Source organism: Sphaeramia orbicularis, chromosome 24 (assembly GCF_902148855.1).
Source record: "Sphaeramia orbicularis chromosome 24, fSphaOr1.1, whole genome shotgun sequence".
Classification (NCBI taxonomy): domain Eukaryota; kingdom Metazoa; phylum Chordata; class Actinopteri; order Kurtiformes; family Apogonidae; genus Sphaeramia; species Sphaeramia orbicularis.
The window spans coordinates 38438459-38463699 of NC_043979.1; the positions used below are offsets into that span (position 1 = coordinate 38438459).

Genomic DNA, 25241 nt, shown 5'->3' on the forward strand with positions numbered 1-25241 from the left:
CTGATTTACGTTGTCTCTTTGCTGTTTTAAGTCTCTTTTTAATTAATGTATATTAATGCATATATCATCAGAACAGAACACACACCCCTTTGCAACCTCTACTACTACTACCCCCCCCACACACACACCAACTTTTCTGTCTCAGCATTCAACTTCCACGCCTCACTCCCACTCATCATTAACATAATAATTATATACACACACACGCCAACACAATACATCTGATCAACATTAGTATGTGTCTCCAACAGCAACCACTTAGTTTGTATGTTTCATTGTCTTGTCTTATGTCTGTTCTCTCCCACTGTCTTGTGTCAATCTGTCACTTTATGTCCTGTCCCTGTCTATACAAACCATCCCACTATGTACACTACAAACAAAAAGTTAAGGATATTTCTTTTTTGTTGTTGTCTTTTTTTTTTTGGTCATTTTTTGCCATTTGTAACTAGAACTATATCTGGTCATTAACCCTTTCATGCATGAATTATGAATACCTTAATCAAGATTTTTTTCCTCAGTGTTTTTATTCCTCTTTAGGCATGAAAAAAAACAATGCGATTGAATTTTTTTTTTTAAATCAACCTGTTTTTCATGGAGTTACAAAAATGTCCACTCAGCTACACCATGAATTTTATTCTTGAAGCAAAGAAACATGTATTTAAAACCCAATATCATAAAGTGATATGAAAACGGTGAAATGAAACCATGTTTAATGCAGCTAATCTGATGTTTTCTCACATTTTAACGTATGCTAATACTAGTTATTGCTCACTTCGTGGAGATAATATGCAAAAAATAAATATTAACAAGTGATTTCCACTCAAGAAACAATCAAGAACAGCAAAGTTACAATAATGGTATGAATTGCAGTTTATGAGATGATGCATAAGTGTCCACTGTGTTGGTTGATATGGAACTAAAACAACAAAACCCATGAATATACAAGATTAAGGCTGTAGAGCAACTGTCCACTGTAGTGACCACTATGCATGAAAGGGTTAAAAAAATTTGTTTCAATTCACACGCAAAAAAAGTAAAAAGCACTGTGCAAGAAACCCAACTGAAAAAAATTGCTAAAAAATTTAAAATATCCTTAACTTTTTTTTTTTTTTTTTTGTAGGGTATATGTGTACTAGCAAGGAATTAATGACAATATGAGTGTAAAACTTGAAATTGTTACTTGTCACTTGTTAAGCACAAGCTGTAATTAAAAATAAAGTTGTCCTCCGAAGAGGGGGGGGGGGGTGGTGGTAGTGGGTTAAAAAAAAAATTAATGTGCTGTAATATATTGTTTTTTTTAGGTTGTCTATTGTCGTCAGGCCGGGGACTACAGCAGGATACTAGCCACTTTTTACTGTTATTGATACATTTAGTTAATTGGGATTGTCCACGATTTAACAAACTAATAAACTAAACTAATTCTTGCCTAATTGTCAGTGCAGCAAAATTTGACCTGATCTGTCTTTTTGTAGCATTTCCACTAGGGGACCCACAGAGCAAAGATGGGTCCAAAACAGGAACACCCAAAACCAAGGAGAAGGGGAAGTCAGCCGCCAGCTCCAAATCTGGCTCCAGGAATGAAACGGTAATAGATGGTAAAGGAGTTTTAACAATAACATGGACAAAATACTCTGAAAATTCTACATTGAAATCGTAGTGTTATTGGAGGACATGACAAGACTTTTGTTACTTTTGTGAAATTAAAAAAAAAAGTGTTGTTATGTAGAAAACCAAGGTCAATGAAGTTACCATATTTGGTTCCTTGCCCACACTGGAAAAAATCAAAATCTTACCAAGTGTGTTTTTCTCATTTCTAGTCAAAAGCATGATGAGATATTTTGACAAGAAATGAGGAAAAATACACTTGGTAAGATTTTGATTTTTTTCCAGTGCACATGTTCCAAAGAGATTGATTGATTGATTGATTATTTTAATCCAAGAAGTATAGATAAAAAATAAAAGAAAAACACATGTAAGGTGAAAGGAACATGTATTTTAGAACATTAGAGCATCACTTTTAGAACAATACAACACAAGTGCTGATTCGTCAGACGTGTCGCATCCAGTCCGCAGTCGGTAATTTCATAACTCGGTTCACCCTTCATACGTCACTCATAGAAATACTCTGAAATTCAAAATTTCAGCTGTAGCGTGTTATTGGAGGACAGAACAAGAATGTATTTTGTGAAAATTTAAAAAATTTGTTACTGTTATGAAGAAAATCAAGGTCAGTGAAGTTACCATATTTGGTTCCTTACCCGCAAGTGGCAAAAAAAATAAGTAAATCCAAGAAGTAAATATAAAAAAATACAAGAAAAACACATGTAAGGTGAAAGGAACCTGTATTTTAGAACATTAGACCAACATAAGTGCTGATCCAGACCCCTGTCCACATCCACATTACTTCATGGTACCTAACAAAGCAGGTCCACTCACTGTTCATGCAGAGGTGGACTTTACAGACCCTGGAGACCACACTGGACCTGAGATTGTTGACTCACTGTAACTGTTGTCACTGTCTTGTAACGTGGAAATGACCAAAAATAGTCACTTGCCCAATAAAGGGTTAATATGTTGTGAGAAAATTAATCTCTTTTGGCTACATTCAAACAGCAGGTCTTAATGCACAATTTGGATTTTTTGGTTAAATCTGATTTTTTTTTTGTTTTTGTTTTTTTTGCGTACATTAAATGCAACTTCTGTTTTGAGTATGAACTGAATGCAACCCTGAAGTGACCCACGTGCGCAAAAGAGGTCCTGATGTAATTCATGACCACGCAGACATGCACTGTGTTTACGGAAATGACACTCCTGGGACGCAGAATTGTGACATTTGTCGCATTTCAATGATGTAAAAGTCGGATAAATGCGACCTGGCCATTCATACTGAAGTCGCATTGCAAAATATCAGATACATATCAGATTTCGGTCCACATCTGAAAGTGCCGTGGGTCAGTTTTGAAAAAAATCGGATTTGTGCTGTTCAAACTGTCTTTAATAGATTGGATACAGGTCGTATATGGGCAAAAAAATCAGATTTGCCTGCAGTCTGAACGTAGCCTTTTTTTAGTTTCAGATATTGCAGTAAAACCCATGAAAACCATTAATTTTAATAGGTTTTAAGTGTGGTTACCAAACAAAGATTATTCAGTGTTTTTTTTCCAACTTGAGAACATCTTTACTCCACTGTGTCCTTTGGAAAGACAAGGTACAGTTGTTCTGTCTGTAAAAAGTCTTTTTTTAATTAAAAAAAAAAAAAAAAGTAGCAGTATGAACCCTTTTTTTATGGCACCTTTTTGAGAGCACACTTAACTCCTCTTCATAGATTCCTATCCAAACTGCACCTAATGAGATTTTTAATGAAGTCTGTCCTCACATCTTCTTAAAAATATTTTTTATTCATCTCGTCACACAGGTCACCGTTGACAAGATTGGTTGACTCCACTGCCTGCCAATTATCTTTTGGCTGTCATTTTTCAGTAATGCCCTGCTTGATAGTGTTTGCTTGAAGTGAAATAAATTCAGTCGATTATATGAACACTGGTTCCCTTTTAATAAATTGCCATCTTCTTTTTTTTTTTTCTTTTTTTTTTTTTTTTTTGACATTGGATACACTACATTTGTTGAGGTAGAGCGTATAATGATCTCTGAATAAATGGAATAAATGTAACTAAAATGACTTCTTTATTTATGAAGATAAGGTATCTAAACGTACCACCCTGCTTGGCTGTGTACCAGAATGTCTCAGATGTAGTCACAATGCGTTTTGGTTTTGTGACCTTCAGATCAGATCTCTGCATGAGTTTCCATGTTGGCTGGGTTGTTTATGCCTGTGTGTGTTTTGTTATGTGTGTGCGTGTGTGTGTTTACTCGCAGAGCATTGACCTGACCAGGCCAAACTGGACGCTGCGTGTGGTCAGTGATATGAGCAAAGCCGAAAGTATCAAGGTGAAGAAGGACACGGAGAGAAAAGAAGAGATTAAGGCTGTTAAGAAAGCTTGGGAAATGGCTGAACCTGGAAGATCGGGCAAGGTAATAAAACACCACCGTTTACAGTTCAGTGCATTATATTCAGTCTTTCAGTGTTTATTATGAAATGCAGGCAATAGTTTGTACATGAAGAGTTAAAAATGAGATTTACTCTGATAACTGTAGCTCATTTAGATACAGACTGACTGACTGACTGACTGACTGACTGAGTTGCTCACTGACGAACTGACTGACTTAGGTACTGACTGACTGAATGACTGACTTAGTTATTGACTGACAGATTTACTGACTGACTGACTTAGGTACTGACTGGCTGACTGACTTAATTACTGACTGACTGACTGACTTAGTTACTGACTGACTGACTGACTTAGTTACTGACTGACTGACTTAGTTACTTACTGACTGACTGACCGACTTACTGACTGACTTAGTAACTTACTGACTTAGTTACTGACTGACTGACTTAGTTACTTACTTAGTTACTTACTGAATGACTGACCAACTTACTGACTGACTTAGTTACTTGCTGACTGACTTAGTTACTTACTGACTTACTGACTGACTTAGTTACTGACTGACTGACTGACTGACTTAGTTACTGACTGACTGACTTAGTTACTTACTGACTGACTGACTGACCGACTTACTGACTGACTTAGTAACTTACTGACTTAGTTACTGACTGACTGACTTAGTTACTTACTTAGTTACTTACTGAATGACTGACCAAATTACTGACTGACTTAGTTACTTGCTGACTGACTTAGTTACTTACTGACTTACTGACTGACTTAGTTACTGACTGACTGACTTAGTTACTTACTGACTTACTGACTGACTTAGTTACTGACTGACTGACTTAGTTACTTACTGAATGACTGACTGACTGACTCACTGACTTAGTTACTGACTGACTGACTGACTCACTTAGTTACTGACTGACTGACTTAGGTACTGACTGACTGACTGACTTAGTAACTGAGTGACTGACTGACTGGCTTAGTTACTTACTGACTGACTGACTGACTGACTTAGTTACTGACTGACTTACGGACTGACTTAGTTACTGACTGACTTACGGACTGACTTAGTTACTGACTGACTGACTTAGTTACTGACTGACTGACTAACTTAGTTAGTTACTTATTGACTGACTGATTTACTGACTGACTTAGTTACTTACTTAGTTACTCACTGACTTACTGACTGACTTAGTTACTGACTGACTTTGTTACTGACTGACTGACTTATTGACTGACTGACTTAGCTACTTACTTAGTTACTTACTGACTTACTTATTGACTGACTGACTGACTGACTTAGCTACTTACTTAGTTACTTATTGACTTACTTACTTACTTTACTGACTGACTGACTGATCCCAAACTGTTAAACTGTATTTAACTGACTTCCTCTCATATTATTGGATGTGTTGTTATCTTCTCAGGCTTTGCAGTCTCGTCTTAAGTTTCTGAACCAATTCGAGCACCAAGCAAATGATGAAACCAACGCAGGTGATGCGGAAACTAAAGAGAACGGTAACGTACCCACACTCTGCTGATACTTTACTGTTACCTGTACATATCGTGTATTGTGTTATGATGAAGCCCTCTCTGATTGGATCCTTTACAGCTGATCCCAGACCTGGTCCTGACTCATCTGACCGTCCATCCAATCAAAAGCCCCAAAGCACCCCCTGCACATTTGACCCCATGGATTACACTCCCTTCATCAGGTCTTTTATCACTTTTCTTACTACTCATTTTGTTGTTGTATATATCGTCACCTTCCTAAATTAATTGCCTCATTTTTGCCTAAATAATCAAATACTCAATTTCTGGTTAAAGGGGTCGTATTTTGTTAAACCCACTTTTATTAGTCTTTGGTTCATTTATTTGTGTATTTGGGCCCTAACAGTTCATAAAGTTTGAATTTGAACCCTCCAGGTGCTGCAAAGCTATCTTTATATTCATTTCGGCAAAAATCAAGTGGATTTCTACAACTTGTTTAAATTCGTTCTTAATTTGTTACGTTTTATAACTAGTTACGTTATCACATTTGCACATATAAGGTCAAGACTTCAGACGAACATTTCTCCGAGTACGACATAATTGTTTGTCAGCAGCAGCAGTTGTAGTAAAAACTGAAAATATGTCCAAACTTTGAGCCGATTACCTAAAATGTTCAGTTGTCGGTTGAACGGGACAGAGCAGCACGGTCAACTGCCTGGAGGGGGCGGGGCTAGAAGTGGCTCATATGCATTTAAGGGGCCAGCGCTCAAAATGACCTTTCTGGTGTCATTACTCAGAAATACTGTTGAAGAAGGACCTGTGGAGTTGAATAAATGAAGAATTCAGACCCAAGCAGAGCATTTACAGTTTATGTAGACCACAGGGAAATGTTTTAAAATACACGATTCCATTTAAAAAAAAAAGCAAAATATCACTCCTTTAACTAAAAAATAGATGTTAAAAAAAAAGAGTGAAGTTGTCTGGAATGGAATAAAGTAAAACTCAATTATGAAAATGTTTACTTTTACAACCTAACTGTTAATAAAAAAAGTGAATAATGTGAAAAAACTGAAATTTCTTAGCAAAAATAAGTGTAATTTTAACAATGTTATGCCTTAACTTTTCATTTATACATGTCAGTTTCATTTAAAAAAAAAAAAAAAAAAAAGCAAAATATCACTCCTTTAACTAAAAAATAGATGTTAAAAAAAAGAGTGAAATTGTCTGGAATGGTTTAGTCTATCTCAATTTAGTTTGCGGGCCCACATACAGCCCAATATGTTCTCAAATGGGTGGGACCAGTAAAATAATAACATTATAGGCTATACATAAATAATGACAAATCCAAAATTTTGTCTTTCTTTTTGTACAATGAAGTAAAATTTAATTATGAAAATGTTTACTTTTACAAACTAATTGTTTTCAAAAAAGTGAATAGTGTGAAAAAACTGAAATTTCTTAGCAAAAATAAGTGTAATTTTAACAATGTTATGTCTTAACTTATCCTTTATACATGTCAATTCCATTTTAAAAGAAAGCAAAATATCACTCCTTTAACTAAAAAATAGATGTTAAAAAAAAGAGTTAAGTTATCTGGAATGGTTTAGTCAATCTCAATTTAGTTTGCGGGCCCACATACAGCCCAATATGTTCTCAAATGGGTGGGACCAGTAAAATAATAACATTATCACCTATACATAAATAATGACGAATCCATAATTTTGTCTTTGGTTTTGTACAATAAAGTAAAACTCAATTATGAAAATGTTTACTTTTACAACCTAACCGTTCGTAAAAAAGTGAATAATGTGAAAAAACTGAAATTTCTTTGCAAAAATAAGTGTAATTTTAACAATGTTTTGCCTTAACTTATCATGTACACATGTCAGTTTCATTTAAAAAAAAAAAAAAAAAAAGCAAAATATCACTCCTTTAACCAAAAAATAGATGTTAAAAACAGAGTGAAGTTGTCTGGAATGGTTTAGTCAATCTCAACTTAGTTTGTGGGCCCACATACAGCCCAATATGTTCTCAAATGGGTGGGACCAGTAAAATAATAACATTATCATCTATACATAAATAATGACAAATCCAAAATTTTGTCTTTGTTTTTGTACAATGAAGTAAAATTTAATTATGAAATGTTTACTTTTACAAACTAACTGTTTGCAAAAAAAAGTGAATAGTGTGAAAAAACTGAAATTTCTTAGCAAAAATAAGTGTAATTTTAACAATGTTATGTCTTAACCTATTGTTTATACATGTCAATTCCATTTTAAAAGAAAGCAAAATATCACTCCTTTAACTAAAAAATAGATGTTAAAAAAAAGAGTGAAATTGTCTGGAATGGTTTAGTCAATCTCAATTTAGTTTGCGGGCCCACATACGTATATGTTCATATATATGCACATATATGTTCTCAAATGGGTGGGACCAGTAAAATAATAACATTATAGGCTATACATAAATAATGACAAATCCATAATTTTGTCTTTGGTTTTGTACAATAAAGTAAAACTCAATTATGAAAATGTTTACTTTGACAAAAAAAAGTGAATAATGTGAAAAAACTGAAATTTCTTAGCAAAAATAAGTGTAATTTTTACAACATTATGCCTTAATTTATCATTTATACATGTGAATTCCATTTTTTTTTTTAAAAAAGGGAAATATCACACACCTTTAAGTTTTTTGTGTTTCCTAAAACATCCTCCTGAAAATGACTTTTACAATTATGGCAAACACAATTATCTTAGGAAGGCAAGGATATAGGCCGTTATAATACGCTGACACTGTATTATGAGATGATGACATTATTTTAGATCACAGAACAGACCTTTTGTAACAGTGTTCATATGCTTTTGTAGCTTTTGACTCTCAAGTTCAAGTTTCAAGTTTATTTGTCGTGTGCGTTCAGGGTACAAGTACCATGGCAGTGAAACACAGTGTGCCCTGGCTCTCTCTCCGGCCAATATCGAAAAATAAATAACAAACAAATAACAATAACAATCACAGCAACAATAAAAAAAAATAAAAAATACATAACAATAAATAGCACTAGCCCTCCTATTGTAATGTAAAAACGCTAAATAAATACAATTATCAAAGCTGTAAGAATCGAAATCTAGTCTTATTTTGAAGCCCTGACTGCACAAAAAAAACAGTAGATAGATACATGTGTTTTGTGTGCATTGAGTATGCATGGCTGTGTTCGTGCACGCTTTGTATGTTGGTGGGCATTCCAGCAGCCTTATCCTCAGTGAGCTGTTTATATAGGATCTGCTACCGATTTCTGTGACCTTTGCTCCGATTGGTGCTGTGAACAGCAGTGGTACAAGACTCTACACTCTACTTGGCTTGAAAGGGCAATATAAGGACTCTAGAGGACAGCGATGTATACAGGCCAAGAGGGAAGACGAGCGGAGAGAAACTAAACATACAGAAGAGTAGATGTTCTTAAGCTTCAACCTACTGATCAAATAGTTTAGTAATAATTGATGGGAAATATCTCCATGAGCAAGTGTAGGCCGACGAACACTCCGAACACTGTCTGGACGTATTTCACAGGAAACATTTATTAGAACGAGCTCGTGGGAACAGTTTGTTCGGCACAGGAGATTGAAGAGTGTGGTTCTGAATGCACTTCTCATCGTGCAACGTTATAGAATACTAATATCAGACGGGGAGAGTGTTTCGCTCAATGACTGGGCGTTTAGCGTAAAAACACTCGTAACCTCGATGTGTGCCAAACCTTTTTTTTTTTTTAGCCTTTATTGAACACCAAGTGACAAAGAGATTTATGTACAGTATTATACAATATTTACATTTACATTACATCATCATAATATGGGGGAAGGGGGGGGGGGTAAGATATATGGCATGTAATATACAAAAGAAACAAAATGTCAGTCGGTAATAAGAATCAGTGTCCTGTCTTAGTTGTGTAAATGTTCCGTGTGTGGTGGAGTGTGTAAGATGTGTATGTGGGTTTCTCAAAAAAGCTACAAAATAAACAAATAAATAAATAAAAAGAAGAAAAATCAGGGATATGACCAAAGACAATCATTAGGAAACTGAAACTAAATGAGACGAAGAGAACGGAAAAGGAGAGAGAGAGAGAGAGAGAGAAAAGGAGGAAAACGGGTGGTAATAAAAATGAGTAAATAAATAAATGAAAATAACCAAATGAGATTAAAAGTACATTTTATCTACATTTGATGCCATTGTCCCTGCTGCCTCACCTCGCCATCACAGCACTGCTGTTTAGTACTGCTGCAACTTTATTTATCTATTTATTTAACTCAAAAAGTTATGGATGGATTTGGATGAAAATTTCAGGAAATGTTGATACTGGCACAAGGAACAAATGATGACATTTTGGTGGTGATCGGAGGGAGGGGGGGTTGTTGATGTTTTTGTTGGATTTGTTTATTAGTTTGATCATTTTTTCCATTTGTTGATTATTTTGTACATTTTGTTGATTGTTTTGTTCATTTTTGTTTGTTATTTTGTTCATTTTTGTTCAGTTTGTTGATGTTTTTGTTCGATTTGTTGATTAATTTGGTAATTTTTTTCAATTTGTTGATTACTCTGTACATTTTATTGATTATTTTCTTCATTTTCTTTCAGTTTGTTTTGTTATTTTGGTAATTTTTGCTCAGTTTATTGATATTTTTGTTCTGTTTTTTGGATTATTCTGGTAATTCTGTTCAGTTCATTGATTATTTTGATAATTTTTGTTTGTTATTTTGTTAATTTTTGTTCAGTTTGTTGATGTTTTTGTTCGATTTGTTGATTAGTTTGGTACATTTTTTCCATTTGTTGATTACTCTGTGCATTTTGTTGATTATTTTGTTCATTTTTGTTCAGTTTGTTTGTTGTTTGAGTCATTTTTGTTCAGTTCATTGATTATTTGTTCATTTTTTTATTATTTAGTTCATTTTTGTTCAGTTTGTTTTTTGTTATTTTGGTCATTTTTGTTCAGTTAGTTGATGTTTTTGTTGGATTTGTTTATTAGTTTAGTGATTTTTTTCCTTTTGTTGATTATTCTGTACATTTTGTTGATTATTTTCTTCATTTTCTTTCAGTTTGTTTTGTTATTTTGGTAATTTTTGCTCAGTTTATTGATATTTTTGTTCAGTTTTTTGGATTATTTTGGTAATTCTGTTCAGTTAATTGATTATTTTGTTCATTTTTGTTTGTTTGTTATTTTGTTCATTTTTGTTCAGTTTGTTGATGTTTTTGTTCGATTTGTTGATTAGTTTGGTAAATGTTTTCAATTTGTTGATTACTCTGTACATTTTGTTGATTATTTTGTTCATTTTTGTTCAGTTTGTTGTTTGAGTCATTTTTGTTCAGTTCATTGATTATTTTGTTAATTTTTTTTATTATTTAGTTCATTTTTGTTCAGTTTGTTTTTTTGTTATTTTGGTAATTTTTGTTCAGTTAGTTGAAGTTTTTTTTTGGATTTGTTTATTAGTTTAATAATTTTTTTTTTTCCATTTATTGATTATTCTGTACATTTTGTTGATTAATCTGTTCATTTTCATTCAGTTTGTTTTGTTATTTTGGTAATTTTTACTCAGTTTATTGATATTTTTGTTCAATTGTTTGGATTATTTTGGTAATTCCTGTTCAGTTCATTGATTATTTTGTTCATTTTTGTCCGTTTTGTTTGTTGAAATGAGATTAAAAGTACAATTTATCTACATTTGATGCCATTCCCTCTGCTGCCTCACCTCGCCATCACAGTACTGCTGTTTAGCACTGCTGCAACTTTATTTATTTATTTATTTATTTGTTTACCCTTTTAATGGAGAAAATAAACTCCCAACCTTAAGGAAAACACAGCAGCTGACAAATGTTTGTACACTCCTGGAAGAGACAGAAGCAGATATTTTAGACAAAATAAGTCTATGAAACCTTGGACTGTAGACATCTTGGCCCAATCCCCATTCACCCCTTGGCTCTACCCCTCCATGTTGCACATTTACGTGAAGGGGTAGGGGTGTCCCAATTCTCGATGAGTCGAAGGGGAAGGGCTAAGGGGGAGGGGTGTGAGAAATCTCCCACAATTCTGTTCGAATCATCAGCAAGGTGGAGGTAAACACAGCAAAAAAGTGCAGCAGTGTGACGAAAGAAACACACAAACGTATGTATTTTCTTCGTAAACAACTTAATCATTTGATTAATGCCGTTTTAGTGTATCACACATTTCTGCGGTTTGCGGTTGATAGCCACAAAAAGATGCCTAAAGCCCATTCAACAGAGACGGTTACAGCTGCTGACAGCATGGTGAATTCTGTCAGAAACATAGTTGTCATGTCTGTTTATAGCGGCATCGATGACTGCTGATGACGTAACAGGTCTGGAAGGGTTGTCCCATTTCAGCCAATACTCTTTGCAACTCCGTTTCAAGGGGTAGTGCCAAGTGCAAGGGCCAAGGAGCAAGAAGAAGTATAAACACCACTACTGTGGCCATCACTATCTTCTTCCAACAGGCAAAAACAGTGCTATTGGTACCGCAAAAGTAATTGGAGTCCAAAAATAACTACTGAAAACTACTCGACTTCTGCTCTGACACTGTTCCACTATCATCTACCTTCTCTTGTGTGTGTTTTTTTGTCCATATTTGTCTCTATATTTGTTCTTTGATTACACTGGGTTACAAAAAAAAAAGGTTTTTTGCAAGTTGTCTAGGTTTATTCAGCTGAATTAGGACCATTTTGCACCGCTAAATCCAAAAATGACATCTGTTTTTCTCAATCAGGTCAGGTTTTTTTGCTAATTTGATTTTGAAAAATTTGATCTTCTCACAATCTGCGCCCAAACTTTATCTTGGTCACCAAGTTTAATACCAAAATAAGATTGGTACAATATATGTAAACATCAAACGTACAAATATGCATTAAAGATGGCACCTTATGGCCATTGTTTGACCATTTTCCAGATCAAGTTTGAGTTGTTTTAGTTTATTTTTCAGGGATGGATGGATGGATGGATAGATGGATGGATGGATGAATGCTGCTTCTCCAGGAAATGTGCAGTACCGTGAGTTTTCGAAGTGCAGTAATCAAACACGGTTATCATGATAATTAGAATTTAAACAGTAATACTAACCGTCGGGAATTTTACTGTGGTTTAGCATAATACCGGTAATCGTTACATCCCTAGTGTCCAGTAATGAAAAACAGGAAGTAAAGGACCCACCTAAAGTTCAGGAAGTACAGTAGTGAGGCTGTGCATAGAGCCCATTTCTATGCCAGGAGCTGCATAAAGTCATCCAACAATATTGGTGGAGAGCCAAGACACATGGAAGCTGTCATTGAAAATCAGGGTTATTCCACCAAATACTGACGTCTGAACTTTTCTCAAGTTACAACATTAGTATTGTGTTGTTTAGAAATCAGTATGAACTGGTTTTCTTTGCATTATTTGAGGTCTGAAAACACTGCATCTTTTTGTTATTTTGATATGTGTTGTGTTCTGCAAATACATGCTCTAAATAACAGCATTTTTATTTGGAATTTGGGAGTAATGTTGTCGGTAGTTTAGAGAATAAAACAAAAATGCTCATACCTATCAAGGTTCTAATACTTCTGGATTTTTCATTATAGTTTAGTTTTATTTAGTTTTGACTTTTTTTCTCTAATTCAGTTTTAATTAGTTTTTAGAGCAGGTTTGCTAGTTTTTATTAGTTTTCATTTTTTTCTTAATGCTTAGTTTTCGTTTAGTTTTGGTTTTTTTGGTATCTTTTCGCTTTTTCTCCGTCGTATTCAAACGAATCCCAGACAGGACTCTGCTGCTTTCTCCCAACTTTAGTCTCTATGTTTCCAGGTAGAGTGGGGACCAGAAGACGACTCTAAACCACAAGTGACAAGAAGTGACGGACCGTGAAGTGTCGTATGGTGCCGCTAGCTAAAATAGCTCGAGTGAAATAAATCAATTTCGTATCAGTCCGATGTCAGCAAAGACGAAAACGAAGGGAATTTTATCCATAATTTTTATCTGTTTTAGTTAGTTTTGTAAGCACACAATACGGTTTCAGTTAGTTATTGTTTTTTTTCTTTTAATTATGGTTTTTATTTATTTCAGTTAATGAAAATGTTTTTAGCTTACCGGCTGACAGGTCGTAAACTATTGTCGTCATGCGGCGTCCGGCAGCGGCGTCTGTCGTCGTCGTCTGTTACAAAAATTTCAATCGTCATCTTCTCCGAAACTGCAATTCCAATTGACTTCAAACTTGGTATACAGATTCTTTATGATGATGTCAACAAAAGTTAGTGAAATTATTTGGATCCGGATCTGATTCTGGATTTGGTGCGACTTTGAAAAATGTCCCCATTATAAGAGATAGGAAGTGGATGGATGCGATAACTCAGTAAATATAAATGATATCCAGTGTAAATTTCTACAGTCCAGCCCTGATGGGGAGATGACCAAAACATAATGTCCACATGCTGATCAGGATCTTCTTCTGGATCCGGGAACTTACGGAAAATTTCACATGGGCTCTTATGGGGAAAACATTCCAATCGTCTTCTTCTCTGAAACTCCAGTTCTGATTGACTTCAAACTTGGTATACAGCTTCTGTATGATGATGTCAACACAAGGTATTGCAATTATTTCAATCCGGATCTGATTCTGGATTTGGTGCGACTCTGAAAATTTTTCCCATTATAACACATAGGAAGTGGAGTGATGCAATAAATCAGTATCAATGATATCAAGTTGGAATTTGAATGTTCGACAGATCTGATTGGAATATGACCAAAACATGGGCTATTTCTGTAATAGAATAAATACACAGAACTGGGTGATAATAAATGGCATCTGGATGCATTTCCCAAAGCTTTTAATTTGGCCAGTAAGCTACAGGGCCATTGGTCCTATTTTTTCAATTCTAGTTTTCGTCGTTTCGTTCGTTTTCGTTAACGATAATAACCTTGACACCTATAAATGGTAAAATCAGAGAAAGTGATAATTTTGCAGTGGTCTTTTATGTTTTTCCAGAGCTGTACTTTTACATAAATTCTGGCATTAAGGGACTGTTAAAAAAAAAAAAAAAACCAAAAAAAAAAACCGGGGCTACAAAAGATTGAAAGTATAAAATGTCTTCAGTAGCTATAGAATATAGATACAAAGTCTTAAATATGAATGGACACAGATCGCATAGTTTCACCAGATTTAGCATTTATTCCTGAAACGTTCTGTCGTCGTTAGCTTTTGACTTGGGTCAGCGTTCTCAACCCCCCCCCCCCCCCCCCCCCCCCCCATAGTTTCCCATGAGTCTCCCTTTGCTCTCGCCTCTCCCCTACATCATCCCTCCCTCTGTCCGTCCCTCTCCATGATAAATGAGATGATATTTGGGTCTGTTAATTAGAGAGCTATTTCAGGACACCAATGAGCTTGTCTCTCCAATGAGATGTGGCCCTTCTCTCATCACCTCGCCGCGCTCTCCTGCTGTGGGCGTGTGCGTGTGCGCGCGTCCGCGTCCAGCTGCTAATGGCCGTCGACACCGTGGCCTGTAATTCAAGCCGAGAAAGAGGGATCCTGAGGAGAAGTCTATTAGGAGAGGCTGATTAGTCGGCAGTACACCTCTGTTTCACACAGATATACCACAGGGCACATCAGAGATTCACACACACACACACATTTTTATAGAATCTGCACACACACGATTTTATACTCCGTGAAAGAGGTGATGTTCATTAACCCAATGAACTCCATCACCATGCCCTCTGACCTCTCCTCTTCATTAAGGTTAGAAAACACACGACTGCGTTTTGTACTTTATACTCTATTCGTATACCGTGTCTTATTATTTATTTACTTATATTTAACCAGGAAAAAAACGACTCGTTGAGATTAAAAACTTCTTTTGCAACAGTGTCCTAGTATAGACAGCATCAGCAGAAGTAAAATCGTACATAAAATGTCATACTAAAAACATACGAATGCATACATTTTCCTCATGTTGTTGATTATTTTGGTCATTTTTGTTCAGTTCATTGATTATTTTGTTCATTTTGTTCGGTCTGTTATTCTGGTCATTTTTGTTCAGTTCATTGATTATTTTGTTCATTTTGTTCAGTCTGTTATCTTGTTCATTTTTGTTCAGTTCATTGATTATTTAATTCATTTTGTTCAGTCTTCTTCTGGTCATTTTTGTTCAGTTCATTGATTATTTTGTTCATTTTGTTCAGTCTGTTATTCTGCTCATTTTTGTTCAGTTCATTGATTATTTTGTTCATTTTGTTAAGTCTGTTTTTCTAGTCATTTTTGTTCAGTTTATTGATTATTTTGTTCATTTTGTTCAGTCTGTTATTCTGGTCATTTTCGTTCAGTTTATTGATTATTTTGTTCATTTTGTTCAGTCTGTTATTCTGGTCATTTTTGTTCAGTTTATTGATTATTTTGTTCATTTTGTTCAGTCTTATTCTGGTCATTTTTGTTCAGTTTATTGATTATTTTGTTCATTTTGTTCAGTCTGTTATTCTGGTCATTTTTGTTCAGTTCATTGATTATTTTGTTCATTTTGTTCAGTCTTATTCTGGTCATTTTTGTTCAGTTTATTGATTATTTTGTTCATTTTGTTCAGTCTGTTATTCTGGTCATTTTTGTTCAGTTCATTGATTATTTTGTTCATTTTGTTCAGTCTGTTTTTCTGGTCATTTTTGTTCAGTTCATTGATTATTTTGTTCATTTTGTTCAGTCTGTTATTCTGGTCATTTTTGTTCAGTTTATTGATTATTTTGTTCATTTTGTTCAGTCTGTTATTCTGGTCGTTTTCGTTCAGTTTATTGATTATTTTGTTCATTTTGTTCAGTCTGTTTTTCTGGTCATTTTTGTTCAGTTTATTGATTATTTTGTTCATTTTGTTCAGTCTGTTTTTCTGGTCATTTTTGTTCAGTTTATTGATTATTTTGTTCATTTTGTCCAGTCTTATTCTGGTCATTTTTGTTCAGTGTATTGATTATTTTGTTCGTTTTGTTCAGTCTGTTTTTCTGGTCATTTTTGTTCAGTTTATTGATTATTTTGTTCATTTTGTTCAGTCTTATTCTGGTCATTTTTGTTCAGTGTATTGATTATTTTGTTCGTTTTGTTCAGTCTGTTTGTTATTTTGGTCATTTTTGTTCAGTTCATTGATTATTTTGTTCATTTTGTTCAGTCTGTTTTTCTGGTCATTTTTGTTCAGTTCATTGATTATTTTGTTCATTTTGTTCAGTCTGTTATTCTGGTCATTTTTGTTCAGTTTATTGATTATTTTGTTCATTTTGTTCAGTCTGTTATTCTGGTCATTTTCGTTCAGTTTATTGATTATTTTGTTCATTTTGTTCAGTCTGTTATTCTGGTCATTTTTGTTCAGTTTATTGATTATTTTGTTCATTTTGTTCAGTCTTATTCTGGTCATTTTTGTTCAGTTTATTGATTATTTTGTTCATTTTGTTCAGTCTGTTATTCTGGTCATTTTTGTTCAGTTCATTGATTATTTTGTTCATTTTGTTCAGTCTGTTTTTCTGGTCATTTTTGTTCAGTTCATTGATTATTTTGTTCATTTTGTTCAGTCTGTTATTCTGGTCATTTTGTTCAGTTTATTGATTATTTTGTTCATTTTGTTCAGTCTGTTATTCTGGTCATTTTCGTTCAGTTTATTGATTATTTGTTCATTTTGTTCAGTCTGTTTTTCTGGTCATTTTTGTTCAGTTTATTGATTATTTTGTTCATTTTGTTCAGTCTTATTCTGGTCATTTTTGTTCAGTGTATTGATTATTTTGTTCGTTTTGTTCAGTCTGTTATTCTGGTCATTTTCGTTCAGTTTATTGATTATTTTGTTCATTTTGTTCAGTCTGTTATTCTGGTCATTTTTGTTCAGTTTATTGATTATTTTGTTCATTTTGTTCAGTCTTATTCTGGTCATTTTTGTTCAGTTTATTGATTATTTTGTTCATTTTGTTCAGTCTGTTATTCTGGTCATTTTCGTTCAGTTTATTGATTATTTTGTTCATTTTGTTCAGTCTGTTATTCTGGTCATTTTTGTTCAGTTTATTGATTATTTTGTTCATTTTGTTCAGTCTTATTCTGGTCATTTTTGTTCAGTTTATTGATTATTTTGTTCATTTTGTTCAGTCTGTTATTCTGGTCATTTTTGTTCAGTTCATTGATTATTTTGTTCATTTTGTTCAGTCTTATTCTGGTCATTTTTGTTCAGTTTATTGATTATTTTGTTCATTTTGTTCAGTCTGTTATTCTGGTCATTTTTGTTCAGTTCATTGATTATTTTGTTCATTTTGTTCAGTCTGTTTTTCTGGTCATTTTTGTTCAGTTCATTGATTATTTTGTTCATTTTGTTCAGTCTGTTATTCTGGTCATTTTTGTTCAGTTTATTGATTATTTTGTTCATTTTGTTCAGTCTGTTATTCTGGTCGTTTTCATTCAGTTTATTGATTATTTTGTTCATTTTGTTCAGTCTGTTTTTCTGGTCATTTTTGTTCAGTTTATTGATTATTTTGTTCATTTTGTTCAGTCTGTTTTTCTGGTCATTTTTGTTCAGTTTATTGATTATTTTGTTCATTTTGTCCAGTCTTATTCTGGTCATTTTTGTTCAGTGTATTGATTATTTTGTTCGTTTTGTTCAGTCTGTTTTTCTGGTCATTTTTGTTCAGTTTATTGATTATTTTGTTCATTTTGTTCAGTCTTATTCTGGTCATTTTTGTTCAGTGTATTGATTATTTTGTTCGTTTTGTTCAGTCTGTTTGTTATTTTGGTCATTTTTGTTCAGTTCATTGATTATTTTGTTCATTTTGTTCAGTCTGTTTTTCTGGTCATTTTTGTTCAGTTCATTGATTATTTTGTTCATTTTGTTCAGTCTGTTATTCTGGTCATTTTTGTTCAGTTTATTGATTATTTTGTTCATTTTGTTCAGTCTGTTATTCTGGTCATTTTCGTTCAGTTTATTGATTATTTTGTTCATTTTGTTCAGTCTGTTATTCTGGTCATTTTTGTTCAGTTTATTGATTATTTTGTTCATTTTGTTCAGTCTTATTCTGGTCATTTTTGTTCAGTTTATTGATTATTTTGTTCATTTTGTTCAGTCTGTTATTCTGGTCATTTTTGTTCAGTTCATTGATTATTTTGTTAATTTTGTTCAGTCTGTTTTTCTGGTCATTTTTGTTCAGTTCATTGATTATTTTGTTCATTTTGTTCAGTCTGTTATTCTGGTCATTTTTGTTCAGTTTATTGATTATTTTGTTCATTTTGTTCAGTCTGTTATTCTGGTCATTTTCGTTCAGTTTATTGATTATTTTGTTCATTTTGTTCAGTCTGTTTTTCTGGTCATTTTTGTTCAGTTTATTGATTATTTTGTTCATTTTGTTCAGTCTTATTCTGGTCATTTTTGTTCAGTGTATTGATTATTTTGTTCGTTTTGTTCAGTCTGTTTTTCTGGTCATTTTTGTTCAGTTTATTGATTATTTTGTTCATTTTGTTCAGTCTTATTCTGGTCATTTTTGTTCAGTGTATTGATTATTTTGTTCATTTTGTTCAGTCTGTTATTCTGGTCATTTTTGTTCAGTTCATTGATTATTTTGTTCATTTTGTTCAGTCTGTTATTTTGGTCATTTTTGTTCAGTTCATTGATTATTTTGTTCAGTCTGTTATTCTGGTCATTTTTGTTCAGTTTATTGATTATTTTGTTCATTTTGTTCAGTCTTATTCTGGTCATTTTTGTTCAGTTTATTGATTATTTTGTTCATTTTGTTCAGTCTGTTATTTTGGTCATTTTTGTTCAGTTCATTGATTATTTAATTCATTTTGTTCAGTCTGTTATTCTGGTCATTTTTGTTCAGTTCATTGATTATTTTGTTCATTTTCAGTCTGTTTGTTATTCTGGTCATTTTTGTTCAGTTTATTGATTTTTTTTTCATTTTGTTCAGTCTTATTCTGGTCATTTTTGTTCAGTGTATTGATTATTTTGTTCAATTTGTTCAGTCTGTTTGTTATTTTGGTCATTTTTGTTCAGTTCATTGATTATTTAATTCATTTTGTTCAGTCTGTTATTCTGGTCATTTTTGTTCAGTTCATTGATTATTTTGTTCGTTTTGTTCAGTCTGTTTTTCTGGTCATTTTTGTTCAGTTTATTGATTATTTTGTTCATTTTGTTCAGTCTGTTTTTCTGGTCATTTTTGTTCAGTTTATTGATTATTTTGTTCAGTCTTATTCTGGTCATTTTTGTTCAGTGTATTGATTATTTTGTTCATTTTGTTCAGTCTGTTATTCTGGTCATTTTTGTTCAGTTCATTGATTATTTTTTATTCATTTTGTTCAGTCTGTTATTTTGGTCATTTTTGTTCAGTTCATTGATTATTTTGTTCAGTCTGTTATTCTGGTCATTTTTGTTCAGTTTATTGATTATTTTTTTCATTTTGTTCAGTCTTATTCTGGTCATTTTTGTTCAGTGTATTGATTATTTTGTTCATTTTGTTCAGTCTGTTTGTCATTTTGGTCATTTTTGTTCAGTTCATTGATTATTTAATTCATTTTGTTCAGTCTGTTATTCTGGTCATTTTTGTTCAGTTCATTGATTATTTTGTTCATTTTGTTCAGTCTGTTATCTTGTTCATTTTTGTTCAGTTCATTGATTATTTAATTCATTTTGTTCAGTCTGCAATTCTGGTCATTTTTGTTCAGTTCATTGATTATTTTGTTCATTTTGTTCAGTCTTATTCTGGTCTTTTTTGTTCAGTTTATTGATTATTTTGTTCATTTTTTAAATTTTGTTCATTTTTGTTTGGTTTGGTTTGGTTATTTTGGTCATTTTTGTTACGTTTGTTGATGTTTTTGTCAGATTTCTTGATTAGTTTGGTCATTTTTTTCAATTTGTTGATTATTCTGTACATTTTGTTGATTATTTTGTTAGTCTTTGCTATTTTGGTCATTTTTGTTCAGTTTGTTGATGTTTTTGTTGGATTTGTTGATTAGTTTGGTAATTTTTTTCCATTTGTTGATTATTCTGTACATTTTTTACCTCCACCAAGGAGGTTATGTTTTTGCCGGCGTTGGTCTGTCTGTCTGTCTGTCTGTCTGTCTGTCTGTCTGTTAGCAAGATAACTCAAAAAAGTTATGGACGGATTTGGATGAAAATCTCAGGAAATGTTGATACTGGCACAAGGAATAAATGATTGAATTTTGGTGGTGATCGAGGGGGCTGATCTGCCTTGGCGGAGGTCTGCACTCTCCAAGTGCTTCTAGTTTGTTTTTGTGTTCACTTTTGTTCAGTTTGTTGATGATTTTGTAGGATTTGTTTATTAGTTTGATCATTTTTTCCATTTATCGACTATTCTGTACATTTTGTTAATTATTTTGTTCATTTTTGTTCAGTTTGTTGATGTTTTTGTTTGATTTGTTGATTAGTTTGGTAAGTTTTTTTCAATTTGTTGATTACTCTGAACATTTTGTTAATTTTTTTGTTCATTTTTATGTGTTATGTTTGTTGTTTGAGTCATTTTTGTTCAATGCATTGATTATTCGTTCATTTTTTATTATTTATTTCATTTTTGTTCAGTTTGTTTTTGTTATTTTGGTAATTTTTGTTCAGTTGATGTTTTTGTAGGATTTGATTATTAATTTAGTAATTTTTTTTCCATTTGTTGATTATTCTGTACATTTTGTTGATTATTTTGTTCATTTTCATTCAGTTTGTTTTGTTATTTTGGTAATTTTGGCTCAGTTCATTGATATTTTTGTTCAATTTTTTTTTTATTATTTTGGTAATTTCTGTTCATTTCATTAATTATTTTGTTCATTTTTGTCCGTTATGTTTGTTGTTTGAGTCATTTTTGTTCAGTTCTTTGATTATTTGTTCATTTTTTTATTATTTAGTTCATTTTTGTTCAGTTTGTTTTTGTTATTTTGGTAATTTTTGTTCAGTTAGTTGACGTTTTTGTTGATTTGTTTATTAGTTTAGTAATTTTTTTTTTCCATTTGTCGATTATTCTGTACATTTTGTTGATCATTTTCTTCATTTTCATTCATTTTGTTTTGTTATTTTGGTAATTTTGGCTCAGTTTATTGATATTTTTCTTCAATTTTTTGGATTATTTTGGTAATTCCTGTTCAGTTCATTGATTATTTTGTTCATTTTTGCCCATTTTGTTTGTTTTTTTGGTTACTTTATTTATTTAATTATTTTTTTCCCCCTTTTCCCATTAATTTAAAATGGCTTTGAATGTATTTTAAGAGACCAACTCCTTCATTTTAGCTCCGTTTGTAGGTTGTTCCAGGCATTGGGAACAGATATTTAAAAGCTTTTTCTTTCCCAGTTTTGTTCTATCTTTTGGAACACATCGAAATAACAGATCCTGGGACCGGATATTATAATTATATTGGTCATTTCTCTTTGCTGAACACACATATGTAGACTAATGTCAAACTGAACAACAATCATGCATCTCTGTCTTCATCTTTTATTTATATTTACCTTTTTTTTTTATCACACACTTGCAAATTAATGCTTATTTATTCATAGAGTCAGTTTTTAGCAGTGAAATACCAGAATACCAGAATGAAACAGGGAATGTACAGTGCATTTGTCATTTCTTATGTGTGTCTATGTATTTTTCTTACACATTTCCATTTTTATTTGTCCTGCCTGTGTCGCCGTTGTTGGATATTCAATCTCAATCTCGATTACTAAAATACGAATGGAAAATATCTGTTATAATATGTGACAGCCCACTAAATTTCTCAAAGATATTCTTGAGCATTCACCGCATAGCTAATATACAAACACAAATATTTTGGTTGGAAACATTAAAATCAGCGTTTTTGAGGTGTACTATGCAAATATACTGAATGTGTTGTGTATGTATGTACTGTATGCAGACGTGAAAAGGATTTTCCGGCGCTGATGAACACACAGATCGAGGAGAACCAGCAGAGGGAGCGCTTCGAAAAGATCCAGACCTACCGCTTGGTCCGTGAAAATGTGCTCGAGCACCGAAAACAGCAGGATCTCAGCAGGAAGACGCTAATGAGACACCAGCTGGAAATGCGTGAGAACATGCAGGTCAGCCAGGACGGACGCAAACCGCTTGACGTCTGAAATTATTCGCCGATATTCAGGCGGCGGCGACAATTTGGCTGTCAAGCAAAAGAGGGTGAGAAAGATTTGTCGTCGACCGTTTCCTGTCATTCACTGAATTGTCTCTGTTCGTATCTCTGTGTTGTCTCCAGGCAGCCTTGTGGCAGCGTCGTAAGAAAGTCCTTGATGCTTGTGAAGCGTTTAGTAGCCATCAAATTGCGGCGGCGAAAAAGGAACAAGAAGAGAAGCAAGATTTGGAGGATGCCCAGCAGGCAGAGCTAGAAAAAACAGCCCCCTCGTCTACTGCCGCCCAACAGCCCACAAACAAACGTGCCAAGAGCGCTGGCAAGAAGAAATGACAGCCACTGGCACTGAGCTGCAGTGTTCCAGTCTTCCAGTCTCAGCTCTCCTTCACAGTCACCTTTAAACAAGTCTGTCTGGACAGTGAGAAGTCTCTGAAACACAACACAGCAACACAACACTGTAGGAAATAACACAAGCCCAGCAGACGGGCGCTATTGTCTCATGTGTCTTTTGACAACCAGTACCACATATAAACCTCTTTAGCACACGTTACTCGCTTTAGCCGCTTTTCCATCGGACATATGCGCAAAAATTTACCGATATTTACTAAATGTTGAAAAAACAGAAGTGTGTAATGTCGTTTTTTTCCGTTACATCACAAATGCAATGATTTGTTCATTTATTGTCGTAAAATGACACGAGAAGTCATTCCATAAACATGGCGACGAACATAAATACTGTGTTGATTTACAGATATATTCATTATTATTATATATTACCCCTCTATCCTGTACTAACTTCAAAAATGATTCCATTTCTTGGTGTGTCCACACATACCGCGCCATGTTTCTTTTAAAACATCTTTTTCGCTTCTCGTAACATCTGTCAACATCCTTTTTTTTTTTTAATTCACATGACTCTAGTTGCGAAAAAGGTCTTTCCATTGCAGTTTTGCGTGAGCTACCAATTGCGCTATGCCCGAAAAACACCACCTCTTGCAAGCGCAAAACTTTTAATCGAAAAACAACAGTTTTGGCGAAATTGTCGTTTTCCCATTAGGTAAATTGTTTCGTGCAAGTTATTTTCACGCAATCTTAGGGTCAAAAATCTAAATTTGACCAATTGTATTTTTCTTAATTTCTAGTCAAAATATTTCATCACATTTAAAACAGGACATAATCACCTAAAGAGTAACTTTTCAGTGAGATATAAGAACTTATTTTTAGACAATAAATCTTGAAAATCTTATTTCAAGAAATTTCAGCAAGATCATTTTCACTTGTTTCTTTGGCAGATTTTTTGGTTAATTCAAGATTTTTTTTGTTTAATTCAAGATTTTATTTTTTTTTTTTTTTTTGCTTAATTCAAGATTTTTTTTGTTTTGTTTTTTTTTGTTTTTGTTTTTGCTTAATTCAAGATTTTGTTTTGTTTTGTTTTGCTTAATTCAAGATTTATTTATTTTTTTTGCTAAATTCAACATTTTTTATTTTTTTGCTTAATTCAACATTTTTTTCTTTTTTTTTTTTGTTGCCTTATTTCAAGCAAAACAATCTGCCAATGAAACAAATGAAATGATTTTGGTAAAATTTCTTGAAATAAGATTTTCAAGATCAGTTGTCTAAAAATAACTTCTTATATCTCACTGAAAAGTTACTCTTTAGGTGATTATGTCTTATTTTATGTGTGATGAGATATTTTGTCTAGAAATGAGAAAAATACAGTTGGTAAGATTTAGATTTTTCCCAGTGCATTGACCCTAAAATTGCGTGAATATAAAATAATGGGAAAATGAGAATTTTGCCAAAACTCTTGTTTCGATTAAAAGTTTTTGCGCTGGCAAGAGGTGGTTTTTTGAGCGTATCACGCAAAACTGCAATGGAAAGATTTTTATCCGCAACTACAGTAACATGAATAAAAAAAACGGATCTTGATGAATGTTACAGCAAGCGAAAAAGAAGAGTTTTAAAAGAAACATGGCGTGGTTTGTATTTTTGCAGTGTAGAAAAGCGACTAATGTCAACATACAACATTTATCACCATATATGAAGCATTTTAAACTGAAAATACAGTAGGTGACACGTGCAGCCACTTGTATTTCTGTTGCCCTTAGAATGAATGTCAAGCCATTTCACCTGCAGCGTACAGTACTGACTTTTTGATGCCCAATATGCCTGATTAAATTCCACAAATCTTTTCTTTTCTTGAAGGTCACTGTATTGACTGTACGACTCGATGCATGCCGGATGCAGCCACCCTCCCTCAAGCTGAGCGGCTCTAATTGATTTCTTGATTGATATATTCTTAGCCGACAAAACTCCGTCCCTGCAAGACCACGAAAATTTGATGTATATAGAGAACGGAGCGTTAGTAGGTGGTAGATCTTTAAAACATGAGCAACACTTATCTAAGTACATCTCAAGGCAGGTAGTTGAGTCATTAATACATTTAAAACTCTCAGTAAATTCACATTTTGAGCATAAATTTGATACAGTAAAAGTAAGTGACCTTTACCGTATCCTGGTATTTTAGTGCTTCTGCTGCTTCTACATCCCACAGAGAGTGAGCCGGTCAAGTGAAGAATGGGAAACTAAATTAGAAATGAAAAGGAAGAGGGTGCCATCTAGTGGCAGTA

General features: G+C 33.3%; 1 protein-coding gene across 1 annotated transcript in view; it reads left to right on the forward strand.

Annotated features, from left to right (window-relative positions):
* The window catches only part of adgb (androglobin), a 126424-nt gene extending 103272 nt beyond the window's left edge, over positions 1-23152 (forward strand). Inside the window, exons 31-36 of the mRNA XM_030128232.1 lie at positions 1473-1585; positions 3877-4032; positions 5441-5531; positions 5626-5728; positions 22387-22570; positions 22738-23152. Coding sequence (XP_029984092.1) covers positions 1473-1585; positions 3877-4032; positions 5441-5531; positions 5626-5728; positions 22387-22570; positions 22738-22944 — 854 coding nt within the window. The 3' untranslated portion in view covers positions 22945-23152. The remainder of the gene's footprint in view (positions 1-1472; positions 1586-3876; positions 4033-5440; positions 5532-5625; positions 5729-22386; positions 22571-22737) is intronic.
* The last annotated feature ends 2089 nt before the right edge of the window (positions 23153-25241 follow it).